The sequence below is a fragment of the Chrysemys picta genome, chromosome 13 (assembly GCF_011386835.1).
Source record: "Chrysemys picta bellii isolate R12L10 chromosome 13, ASM1138683v2, whole genome shotgun sequence".
In the NCBI taxonomy this organism is placed as follows: Eukaryota; Metazoa; Chordata; order Testudines; family Emydidae; genus Chrysemys; species Chrysemys picta.
This window is the reverse complement of record NC_088803.1, coordinates 8743608-8756842: the sequence shown is the minus strand read 5'-3', so window position 1 is coordinate 8756842 and position 13235 is coordinate 8743608. Positions and strand designations below refer to the sequence as shown.

General features: G+C 53.7%; 1 protein-coding gene across 1 annotated transcript in view; it reads left to right on the top strand.

Annotated features, from left to right (window-relative positions):
- The window catches only part of LOC122173027 (Fc receptor-like protein 5), a 40997-nt gene extending 28557 nt beyond the window's left edge, over positions 1 to 12440 (top strand). The window contains exons 7-9 of the mRNA XM_065566531.1: positions 10267 to 10608; positions 10963 to 11063; positions 12185 to 12440. Coding sequence (XP_065422603.1) covers positions 10267 to 10608; positions 10963 to 11057 — 437 coding nt within the window. The 3' untranslated portion in view covers positions 11058 to 11063; positions 12185 to 12440. The remainder of the gene's footprint in view (positions 1 to 10266; positions 10609 to 10962; positions 11064 to 12184) is intronic.
- The last annotated feature ends 795 nt before the right edge of the window (positions 12441 to 13235 follow it).

Below are 13235 nucleotides of genomic sequence, written 5' to 3'. Positions count from 1 at the left end.
GCCTGGGAGGGCCCCTTCCATGTGTCAGCCCCCGTAGGGTCACAGCTTCACTAGGGGCCATTTGTCTGCAGCACCTCCTGGGACTGAACCTTGGAGCCTTCAGCACTCCTGGGTCACGCCTCGAGCTCCCCACAGCGACACCATCTCATTGCACACCTGAGACAGACACTTGCACACCCAAAGGGAGCAACGCGCCCCCACTTTCTTTAAACTGCAATGACTCTCAGCGAGTGCGGTAACAGCAGGAGGATTATTGGCTATTTCGGAACCAGCGTAGAAAGTCCTTAGTTACCGTCGAGAACAGAAAGTTACAGCAAAGTCCATCTGGGTCAGTCCACATCAGCCACACCCAATATCTGTGTCTCTATAAAGAGTAAACGTTCCCCATGCAGCACATAGGGGAAACTGAGGCATGCACCATATTAATAGAAAATTGACATAGAGTCACACACCCCAACACCTCAGCTTTACTCCCTGCCTCTAGTCAAGGCCACTCCCCGCATCTCAGACACTCTGTGGTGGGTACGGGGGTCCCACCTGATCAGCAAAGAATAAGCACTGAGAGGGCACTGCTGTGGGGTAGCTCCAGCACTGGGGTCCTAGGTGGGCACTGCTCGAGGGAAGCTCACAGCACTGGAGACCTGGCTGGGCACTGTCAGGGCCACCCACTGTGAATCTTCATCCCTGCAGCTGCCTGGATTCCTCAGTCATGATTTCTATCAGGAGAGGGATTGGTTACTGTCATGTTACCCTGACCCCCTGCTGGCACCAATATGCCAGGATTCTCTACTGCCTTTGTGTATCAGAGGGGAAGGTGCTACCCTGGGGTGCTCGGCATTTGGGGGTGAAATCACCATAGGATACAAATTCTTCTCTCAAAGCAGGGATTTGGTCTCTGAAGAGGTCCCTGGTCCCAGTGGAGTGACCGGCTGATGGTCACAGCTGAGACAGAGACCACCCGTCCCATACCCCTGCTGTGCACTGGGCAACCCAGTCCAGCCAGCGGATCCCACACAGAGTGTCCCTGCCTCCTGCTGGGAAACATGTGAGAACTGTGCAGGGTTGGGGCTCATTGAGATACAGGGGAGCAGTGAGAGGAAACGCGGTGGGTGGAAAAACTCCCCCCTCCCTTCCCCACATCCACCCTGGCTTCCTCATTTCTGTGCAGTACTTTCTAGCTACGGCAAGGCAGGTCTGATGGTCGGCTGATGGGTTCTCCCCCCTCTTCTGCCTCTGCCCCCAGAATGGAGAAAATGGGGTGAATAACCTGATGGGTACATCGGGTTGCAGGTCGATTCCGTACTGGGTGCAGTGTGAAGGTGTCTAGGGCTGAAATTTCCTCTTCTATTGGGTTGCGGTATGATGAGGGGGTGCAGCGTGGTGCTATGTTGGGGTGCAGTGTAATATTGGAGTGTGGTGTTGTCAAGGCTGGATCCCCACTTTGAACTTTAGGGTACAAATGTAGGGGCCTGCATGAAAAACTTCTAAGCTTAACTACCAGCTTAGCTCTGGTTCTGCTGCCACCATTTCAATGGATTCCATTCCTGGGAAACCTTGAAAAACCTTCACCAACTCCTGGTGAATCAAAATCCAAACCCCTTGGATCTTAAAACAAGGAGAAATTAACCATTCCCCTCCTTCCTCCCACCAACTCCTGGTGAATACAGTTCCAACCCCCCTGGGATCTACAACAGGGAGAAATTAACCATCCCCCCTCCTTCCTCCCACCAACTCCTGGTGAATCAAAATCCAAACCCCTTGGATCTTAAAACAAGGAAAAATCAATCAGGTTCTAAAAAGAAGGCTTTTAATTAAAGAAAAAAAAGGTAAAAATCATCTCTGTAAAATCAGTATGGAAATTAACCTTACAGGGTAATCAAACTTAAAGAGCTCAGAGGACTCCGCTCTAGTCTCAGGTTCAAAGTACAGCAAACAAAGATAAACACTCTAGTAAAAGGTACATTTACAAGTTGAGAAAACAAAGGAAAACTAACACGCCTTGCCTGGCTATTTACTTACAAGTTTGAAATAGGAGAGACTTGTTTAGAAAGATGTGGAGAACCTGGATTGATGTCTGGTCCCTCTCGGTCCCGAGAACGAACACACTCCCAAACAAAGAACACAAACAACAACCTTCCTCCCCCAAGATTTGAAAGTATCTTGTCCCCTTATTGGTCCTTTAGGTCAGATGCCAGCCAGGTTACCTGAGCTTCTTAACCCTTTACAGGGAAAAGGATTTTGGAGTCTCTGGCCAGGAGGGATTTTATAGTACTGTACACAGGACAGCTGTTACCCTTCCCTTTATAGTTATGACAGGTGTGATTCTAGTTTGGGGTACAGTGGGATTGCAAGGGAGCAACGATTCCTCTATGGGTATCCGCTCCCCCACTACTGTCAGCCAGTAACAACCTTCTCTCCATCTCCTTCTCCTGGCTCTGAGCCCCTTCTCCTACAGTGAAATCTCACCCGTTGTCTTTTCCAGACATCCCGGCAGCCCCCACCCTCCCCCTGAGCCCCCCGCACCTCATCGGGGAGTCTGTTCGGCTCACGTGTTCGCCTCCCCGTGGAGATGAGGCAGGTACAAGATTTCAGTTCTACAAGTACAGGGGAAGCATCATCCCATCTGATATCTTATCCAACTCCTGGGCCACAAACTTTAAATTGAAGCTAGACCACTCCGGGTCGTACACCTGCCTGTACTGGATACGCCCATCCGGAAGGGAGATCCAATCTGTGCAGAGTGCCCCGGTCTCCATCTCTGTGACAGGTGATTGCTGTGCTTTCTCCAGCTTCCCTTGATGCCTTTGCTTTACGGAGACCCCCCCATTTCCTGTGGGCAATCCAGAACCTGCAGTTAATGAGATGAATGTTGCACACACAGAGCAGAGCTGGTCATCTCTAGCAGGGGGTAGTGGACACACACCAGGGCCGGCTGCAGGGTTTTGGCCGCCCCAAGCAGCCAAAAAAAAAAAAAAAAAGCTGCGATCGCGATCTGCGGCGACAATTCGGCGGGAGGTCCTTCGCTCCGAGCAGGAGTGAGGGACCGTCCGCCGAATTGCCGCCGAATACCTGGACATGCCACCCCTCTCCGGAGCGGCCACCCCAAGCACCTGCTTGCCAGGCTGGTTCCTGGAGCCGGCCCTGGCACGCACACACACACGCACGCACGTACACACGCACACACACACTGTCTCTCTCTTACTTTCTGCTGTATGACAGTCAGTCCCTTACTGTTTTTTCAGCCCCCTCCCAACTCCCCATGTCCCCGCAGCAGCCTGTCTACATAACTGGAGAAGCTGTGACCCTGACGTGCTCAGTTGCTGGGTTTGAGTAGTAGCCGTGTTAGTCTATATCCGCAAAAAGAACAGGAGTACTTGTGGCACCTTAGAGACTAACAAATTTATTGTAGCATAAGCTTTCGTGGGCTACAGTTGCTGGGGCGTCCACTGTGGCCCGGATCCAGTTCTTCAGGGACAACCAGAGAATTGACCCCAAGGGATTGTTCTTACCTGGTTACAGTTACACTGATTTCATTCAGCTGTTGGGGGTGTCGGGATCGCATGCCAGAGCGTACACCTGTGATTACTGGAAGATGGAGTCTGGGCGAGAGATCCCATCAGAGATGAGCCGACCCATCTCAGTAGCAGTGACAGGTGAAACCCCCTGTCACCCTGCCATGGGGCAGCAAACGGCAGGAATCTCTGCTCCATGTACTGGGTGAGATACAGCCCAGTCACTCAGCTCCACACAGGGCTGTTAGGGGCTTACTCCTTCATCCTCTCACTTCCCTGGTCCTTCTCGCATGAACAGAGAGCAACAATACCCGAAGTCCGAAGTTGCAAACAATTCAATGTTTATTGGGGTGAACTTCCAGCAAGCAATGATTTCAATTTCCTTCCTTGGTGTCCCCCTTCCCAGCTCTGTCACCACAGAGCCTTGCCTGTATCCCTGTTCCCATTCCCCCCCTTACTACCTGATTGACTGCAGACTATATAGTAAAACCTGAGTTCTGCTTAGCTATACCTTAACCAATCATTTTACTGAAATTTAAGTAACCAATCCTAACATATTGTAACATGATTATTTAACCAATTATACCCCACCACCTTAATTGGTTTACACCCAGCAAAATTAAATATACAGCAGACAGAAACAATCACAGAACAATCAGAAGAGAAGAATGAGAGGGGATTTGATAGCTGCTTTCAACTACCTTAAAGGGGGATCCAAAGAGGATGGGTCTAGACTGTTCTCAGTGGTACCTGATGACAGAACAAGGAGTAATGGTCTCAACTTGCAGTGGGGGAGGTTTAGGTTGAATATTAGGAAAAACTTTTCACTAGGAGGGTGGTGAAGCACTGCAATGGGTTACCTAGGGAGGTGGTGGAATCTCCTTCCTTAGAGGTTTTTAAGGTCAGGCTTGACAAAGCCCTGGCTGGGATGATTTAGTTGGGATTTGGTCCTGCTTTGAGCAGGGGGTTGGACTAGATGACTTCCTGAGGTCCCTTCCAACCCTGATATTCTATGATTCTATCCAGACAGAGATTATACAGACAATCAATAGGGAAGTGGGGACTACAGTGATAGAACAACACAGAAATGAGGATTTCACATCCCAGCTATTGATAAGTGAATTCTTGCCAGACCGGATGCTACCAAACTAAGTTCTCTTTAACCATCTTAAGATCTGTTTCTTTATCTGGTGGGGATGGGCACTATCAGGACAGGATCGTGTCCTAACAGCCCATCCCACCTTATTTCAGTGGGGCTGGTTTGGGATGTGAGGATGTGACCATTCGCTTCCCACCGTATGGCTGCCCCTGCCGCTTAGCCAAAGGCCTTAGCCTAAGAACAAGGCCTCAGACTGTCCTAGTGAGCGAAGGCCCATAGACTAGGGTTACCATTCGTCCGGATTCCCCCAGACATGTCCGGATTTTTGAACTAAAAATAGCGTCCGGGGGGAATTTGTTAATGTCCGGACTTCCCCCCCCCTTGCAGAGTATGCGCGGCTAACAGGGCAGCCGGATGGTGCCACTTACATGTGGCTCCGACAGCGAGAGAGAGTCCCTCCTCCCTCCTGCAGCAGAGCTCACTCACTCCCTCCCTCCCTCCCTGCATTCACCTCCGGCAGTCTGGAGCTCCTCCTGCACTGCTGCCCAGCGTGCCGGGAGAACGGCTCAGACTGAGCAAGCTCCCAGAGAGACCTTAGGCGAACCGAAGGCCAACGACAAGGGGGCCAGGGGGTCGGAGAAGGGGCAGGGAGGTTCTGGAGGGGGCAGTCAGGAGACGGGGGGGATCGGGAGTTCGGGGGGGGCTTTCTGGGAGGGGTGTGGATAAGGTTTTGAGCAGTCAGGGTACAGGTAGGGGGTAGGGTTCTGGGGGGCAGTTTGGGGGGGGGTCCTAGGAGGGGGCAGTTAGGGGACAAGGAACAGGGAGGCTTTGGTAGGGGGTGGAGTTCTGGAGGGCAGTTAGGAGCAGGGGTCCCAGGAGGGGGCAGTCAGGGGACAAGGAGCAGGGGGGGGATTGGGAGTTCTGGGGGGGGGCTGTCAGGGGGCAGGAGTGGGGAGAGGGATCGGAGCAGTCAGGGGACAGGGAGCAGAGGGGTTTAGATGGGCCGGGAGTTCTGGGGGGGGGCTGTCAGGGGGTGGGGAGTGGTTGGATGGGGCGTGGGAGTCCCAGGGGTCTGTCTGGGGGTGGGGGGGGTGGATAAGGGTTGGAGCAGTCAGGGCACAGGTAGGGGGTAGGGTCCTAGGTGGCCAGTTAGGATGGGGGGAGGGTCTCAGAAGGGGGCAGTCAGGGGACAAGAGGCAGGGAGGCTTAGGTAGGGGGTGAAGTCTTGGGGGGGCAGTTAGGGGCAGGGGTCCCAGGAGGGGGCAGTCAGGGGACAAGGAGCGGGGGGGAGGGTTGGGAGTTCTGAGGGGGGCGGGAAGTGGGTGGGGCAGGGCGGGGCTAGGGCAGGACGGGGCGGGGCTCCTCCCGTCCTCTTTTTTGCTTGCTGAAATATGGTAACCCTACCATAGACAGACAGACAGTGATTTTGATTCTTGTTTTGTACCGCTATAATTAGCTAAGTGATAGGAATACACCTTAATTTGTAAAGTATAGGCCTTTGCAGACAGTCCTCATAGACTCATAGACTCATAGACTTTAAGGTCAGAAGGGACCATTATGATCATCTGGTCTGACCCCCTGCATGTTGCAGGCCACAAAACCGTCCCTACCCTTCCTTGACTCTGCTGTTGAAGTCCCCAATCCTGTGTTTTAGTGACTTCAATCGGCAGAGACCCTCCTGCTAGTGATCCCTGCCCCATGCTGCGGAGGAAGGCGAAAAACCTCCAGAGGCTCAGCCAATCTGCCCTGGAGGAAAATTCCTTCCCGACCCCAAATATGGCGATCAGTAAGACCCCGAGCATGTAGGCAAGAGTCTCTAGCCTGACCCCTGTTAGCCATTATACTATTTACCTACCATTGCTTGGTTTTCCTTGGCTACTATGTTTTACCATTAAACCATTCCCTCCATAAACTTATCTAACTTAATCTTAAAACCAGACAGGTCCGTCGCCCCCACCGTTTCCCTCGGAAGGCCGTTCCAATATTTCAGGCCGTCCTGAATATCTATATCCTAACAAGGGCACCCACTGGGTCAGTTTCATTCCGGTCTCCGGTCACTGCCAATCCCTGGGTCCTTGGGCACTCTGGTAGTTTGGAGGTGCAGGGGGAGGGATGCTGGCAGTGATATGGGGAGGGAGGGAAGAAGGGGAGCTCCCAGGCAATCAATAGAAGTTGCTTCAGTTCATATCAGGATTTGATCACTTGGGGTGTTAACTGAAACCCAGATTTAGGGCCAGGACTGTAACATTCGTCAGTATCATAGAAACATCAATTCCAAGCCCAGAGGGGGCAACTGATAGTCTGCTCTGACCCCCGGCAGAACACAGGCCATGAAACAGCCCTGGATTAACCCTGCTTGGACTCGGGCAGCTCTGTTAGAAAAAACACCTCGTCCAGACTGAAAAATCACCAGTGATGGGGCATCCCTCTGCCCCCCTCTGGGTGCTGGGAGCCAGGACGTAGGTGGTCTGGCCTGATTGTCTGAGCAGGGCCGAAACTAGGAACAAGTTCGGAGCAAGGCAGAACCAGGATGGGAGCGGAGCAGGAACAGGGCTGGAGGCAGATTTCAGGAGCCAGGCAAAGAGCAGGGTCCCACGCAGCAGCAGGATGTCACAGCTGCTCTGACGGCCCTCAGCCAGGTCATTTCCTGGTTTAGGTAATGGGTGCCAGCCAATCAGGTGACCCCAAGCCTTGGGTCTCCCGTCAGGCCATCCTATGCGGCCTGACATGCCAGCATTACTGGCAGCTGCTTCATCTGTCTCCCTTGGTGATGAAGAGGGAGCATCAGAGACCCTGGTTCCCCCCTGCCCTGGGCTCCAGACCTGCCCACTCAAGGACCCCACTCTCAGGTCCATAGGACGGGTCCCAGTGCGCTTCATGGGTCTCAATCCATCCACCCTGGCACTATTCCAATGGAGCAGCTGGAGCCCTTTGGAAGGGGAGCAAACTGTTCAGAGGAGCTTGGGATGAAGTGGAGGCGGGAGAATCCGTGGGTGTGGCTGGATGAGGGGGCAGGAACTTATTTCATACTGAGGGGGGTTATTATTTACTTGAGTAGGACGTCATTTCTAAAGAACATTCTCTCCATCCTCCCTCCCCCCGCTTCAGTCCGTCCATCTGCCCCCAAACTCACTCTGAGCTCACAAAAAGCAACAGAGAGTCCTGTGGCACCTTTAAGACTAACAGACGTATTGAAGCATAAGCTTTCGTGGGTGAATACCCACTTCGTCGGATGCATGTAAACTGAGCTCACAGTACTTGATATTTGTAAGTGGTGAATCTGTGACCCTGACATGCTCAGACCCCCTGTCTCCTGCTGTTTGCTCACCCTGTGGCTGGGTATCTCTGCTCCAAGTACCGGGTGTGACACAGTTCAGTTTCTCAGCTCCAGATGGGTCCGTCCACCGGGTCAGTTTCAACCCGTCTCTGCTCAGTGTCACTCCCTGGGTCTCTGGATCCCCTGGTGTGTTTGGAGGGGGCATAGGTGCTACTTTGGGATTCGGGGCCTGCCAGTCAGTAGTAACATTTGAAAACTTAGGGAGGTTTAATGAACCAAACTCCAAATCTCCCCTATCTCTGGTCTCTGTCAGGCCCTGGTGTCATAGCATCATAGAATATCAGGGTTGGAAGGGACCTCAGGAGGTCATCTAGTCCAACCCCCTGCTTAAAGCAGGACCAAATCCCAACTAAATCATCCCAGCCAGGGATTTGTCAAGCCTGACCGTAAAAACCTCTAAGGAAGGAGATTCCACCACCTCCCTAGGTAACCCATTCCAGTATTTCACCACCCTCCTAGTGAAAAGTTTTTCCTAATATCCAACCTAAACATCCCCCAGACAACCCAGGTCAGGTTGGGCTCCCCAACAGCAGGGAGAGGCTCCCAGCTGATCAGTAAATTTGTCATGTGGAGGGCACTGCTTTGGGGAAGCTCACAGCCCTGGGCACTGCTTTGGGGCGCTTGCTACATTGTCCATTCTAAGCCTCCAGAACTAGCACTTCATTCATGATTATCATCAAGAGATGGATCCGTTAATGGCATCTTACCCAGTCCCCACGTTGGCAGCAATACGCCGGAGAGGGATAATCCACTGTCTCCTGCTGGGTAACATGTGGGCACAGTGCAGGATTGGAGCTCAGTGAGGTACAGGGGTACAGGGAGTTTCCCATGGAGAAGTCTCCATCCCCCTCTAATTGCTCAGATGAATTTGACCTGGTAACATCTGCCTCTCACCTCCCAGGCCTTCCAGAGATCCCGGCCAGGTCGGACCTTCTGTATCTAACCCTGACCCCTGTTTTCCAGACCCACTTGCGGACCCGTCCCTCTCCCTGAGTCCTGATCTCCCTGGGGACCTGCCCAGTGAACCTGTTCCCCTCACATGCTGGGCTGCCCCTGGGGTCACAAAGCTGAAGGATCCAATTCAACATGGTGGGGGCATGGAGCACCTCAGCTGGGGGCTCATTCAGGGACAGCTTCACTCATCCCTAGAGCATTGAACAGCTGGGGGGCTCTGAGTTCGGCACCTGTCTGTACCGGGTACCCCGATCCGGCCGGGAGATCCAAGGTGGGAAGAGCCAGTCCCTTCCACCAGCCTGGACACAGACCTGGGCATCAAACATGGTCAGTGATCAGTATGACCTACTCAGCAAAGAACATGTGTGATGCTCCTCGGGGACACCCAGGGCTCTGGGGCATGTTCCTGCCACCTGCCTTTAGCATGAGGAAGCCTGGTCTGTGCTTGCTGGGGGCAGCTCCCTGACTGCCTGGTCTCAGCTGCACAAGCCCTCCCCTCCCTGTCCCTGCAGGCTGAGCTGGCCCTGGGCAGGAGCTGCCCCCTCAGGTACCAAGGAGGGGACGCTGGTCCCATGGGGTTCCCCGACAGTGAGATCTCTGCTGCTCAGTGTTTGCATGGCCCGGCGGGGACGTGGTTGCTGGGCACTAAGCTGGGGCTGCCTGGGGTCTGTGCCCAGGATCCCTCCCTCCTCTGCTCTTCACTGGCCCTTCCTCTGCTTCTATGTCACCAGTTGTCCAAGAAGCCATCTCCTCCCCCGACCCCCTTGTCTTTTCCAGCCCCCGTCCAGCTCCCTGGCTCACCGTGTCCCCGCAGCAGCCTGTCTACATAACTGGAGAAGCTGCCTGATTTCCAATCTGGCTGACTTTCAGACAGCAGCACAATATATGGCTGCTCAACTAGCCCAAGAATATACAGATCTGGATATTCAACATGGCCGCCTTGTGCCTCTGCCCCCTGGGATGGTAGAATCCCAGCAGGGCCACCCAGCTCTCAAACAGTATGTCCAGAGGGGGCGGGATCGCCAGATGTCCTGGGCCCTCCCTATCTACAGAGGGCTCCAGAAATATCAGGGGCTGGGACATTAGTAACAGAGATATAACAAAAAACAAGTCATGTCCTGGTGACGCCAGCCTCCTTCTGATCCCACATCTGGGACCCATATAGTATCTGAAGGACGGAATCCCCTCCTCCTAACCCACTTCTCACTCATTTCTGGGGGGAGACCCTCAGGATCCTGAGATGAAACAAGAGGCTCTGGAGAGAGGACACGGGTCAACTCTGAATAAGTGGAATTCTAGGCACCATTTCCACATTACCCACTGCCATGTCCCAGCTGACCCCTCCCATTTCCTGCTCCCCACAGATCCCCCTCCCCAGCCGGCACTGAGTGTGGATCCCCCGTCCGGAGTGGTGAGCGAAGGGATCCCCCTGCTCATCACCTGCACGGCCCCGCGGAACACCGGTCAGCAGAGGTTTCACTTCTACAAGGACAGAGCCGAGCTCATCCCTGGGGACGTGGGGTCTGAGATCAACGCGACAGAGCCCAGGACTGTCTCTATGAACACCTCTGTGCTCAGAATCCCACTGAACAGTTCAAACAACACCGGGGAATTCAGCTGCGGGTATGAGGAGAATGTGGGCGGGAGATGGATCCCGTCCCCCAGGAGCTGGGCCGTGACTGTCACCGGGAATGTCACAGTGTCAGGTGAGGCGGCTCTTGGCTGTTAACATCTCCTCAGACAAATTCACCCTCCTAACCCCACACACTCGTGCCCAGTTCCCTTGATGGCCAAATGAGGACAGGGCAGGTCACGGTGGTGCTGGACGACAGGCAGACAGCAGAGGGACAGACACACAGATGGGAAGAATCAGGAATCGGTGTCCACCAGTGTAAGAGAGAAGGGCTGTGGGTGGGTTTCACATCTCAGCTGGATGGCTCCTGAGATCCAGGGGAGTTCATCACAAGTCTTAGAGGCACAAGCACACGGACATCATATGCATCGCGCTCAGCAGGGATGTTAACCTGCTGGTTCCATTCGAACTTCTCCTTTCTCTGCAGCTCGCAGCTTCCTCTGGGTCCGGGAGCTGGTGGTGGGTGGCTCCTTCTTCCTCATTAATGGTCTCATCTTCCTCGTCTCCCACTGCTGCTTCTAGATCCAGGTAACTGGCGTGTTCTGGGAAGGGGGCCCTTCATTCTGTGCCTTGGATTCTCTCCACAAGGTGACCCGTTTGATCTGCAATCTCTCCCCTTGAATTACAACCTGGAGGGGGAGGTTCTGGTGGAAAGTCCAGGTGTGAGGACTGAGAAACATCCACAGGATCTGAAACGGCTGTGGGAACCATGAACACTTCAGCAACCAACCAAAATGTAGCTGTATCCGAGGTGGGGCATGGCCACTGTTTCACAGCTGCACAACCCTTGTGCACAGAATTTGCTTGCCCAGTGTGAACCCAGACAATCCTGTATTCACACCGTACAAGAGGTTGCAATGATGTGTGTACAAACTCTGCCTTGCGAGGTATCATTTCAAACTCCCACCACACTGGTCAATAATATCACTGTGGAGTATAGGTGAGAACGCTGAAGGTGGAGATATGGCCGACCTCTGTGAGTCTGTTTTAAAGCCTGTATTTGAACACAGGGGAACCAGGTCTGCCCAGGGCTTGAATAGAAATGAAGCCGGGTGACCAGTGACAAAAGAAATAGGATGTACATGGGCGTTAAACAAAGCCATTGAGCCACCAAGGAGAGGAGGTGACGTCTCAGCTATGGACAGGGCAGGAGAAGGCACCCCCAGGTGACCTTCCTTCCTGAAGCAGTGTCAATGAACACAGAGAGACATGTTCTCCTGAACTACAGACAAGGCCGGCTCCAGGCACCAGCATTCCAAGCAGGTGCTTAGGGCAGCAATCTGCAAGGGGCGGCATTCCATGTGGTTTTGTCGTTCCAAGCAGTGCACCAAATTGCCGCCGCGGGTGGCAGGGGCAGTCCGTGTGCAATTAGGACGGCACGTGCATTTCCGCGGCGGTGGCAATTTGGCGGCAGCTTCTATGTTCAGCTGCCCGCGGCGGCAATTCGGCGGCTTCTGTCTTCCGGCTGAAGACAGGAGCCGCTGAATTGCCACCGCCCTGGAAACGTGCGTGCCTCCCTAACGGTACACGGACTGCTCCCGCCATCTGCGGCGGCAATTCGGTGCGCTGCTTGGGGCGGCAAAAACAGTAGAGCCGGCTCTGACTACAGGGAGAGGGACAGTGAACCCCCAAATTCTCTTCCCCCTAAGACAACAAGGGAAACCAGCACCTCACACTTCCCAGGAAGGTCAGGATCGAGAGCCTGTTGCCCAGGCCAGACCAAGAATAACCGGAAAGCGAAATCACCTTCAACGCAGACTGTGCCTTGCTGCCTTGAGTTTGAGCCTTTCAGCTGTGTGTTTTCCCTTTGATTTACTTGTAACCAACCCTAATTTGATTTCTTTTCACTTCGCATCGCTTAACCCATGGCCTCTTGTTAATAAACTTGGTTTATTTCAATCTAAACCAACCCAGGGCTGGTTTGAATTCAAGGCACTGGTAACTCCAGTTAATGTGGGGAGCAGCTGGGGATTGTCTCTTAAAGGGAGCAGAGAACCTTATTATTTCCCTGGATGCTGCAGGAGAGGGCTGGACATTTCAGGGCAGATGGTTTGAGGGACATTCAGGCCGAGGGGATGTTGGGGTTTCTTGGCTAGCAGTAACCGAGGCTGCTGGGGACCAGGGTATGGGAGGTACCAAGCAGGCTGCTGGAGTTGGTGTTGCTAAACCAGCGCTGTTGATCACAGACACTCAGTAAATGTTTGTCTGCTCACCGGGAATGTGCAGACACGGAGCTGTAGCAGCCGAGCATTTCAAGGCACCAGAGTTACAGGGCAGGTGGTTTTGGATCAAACCCCAGAACGTGACACCCAGCGCTTCCATTCAGCCCCCCTCCTGTGGGGCAGAGCAGCTTTTCTGCCATGTCAGTGAGCAGCGATCCCAGCCAAGATTGACCCATCCAACCCCCGCAGTGTAGGACACCGGAGCTGTTGTAAAAAGGCGCAGACCTTTATCCATGAGCTCAGGAGAGCGAGATTTCTGTGCCCAGTGGAAGAAGAGGTGGGAATTTTGGGGACAAGACGAGCCAGTGGGGATTTAACGACCCTGCATGTCATTAGCTTCTCTGCACACCTTCCACGAGCTGACAAGTCCAGCAGCACAATGCACCATAAGGAGACACTCACGCCCCTTCCTGAAGCACAGCGCGCCCTAGCACTATGCAGGGCATGGCAGCCAGCACTGCCTGCCAGGGGAGAGCAC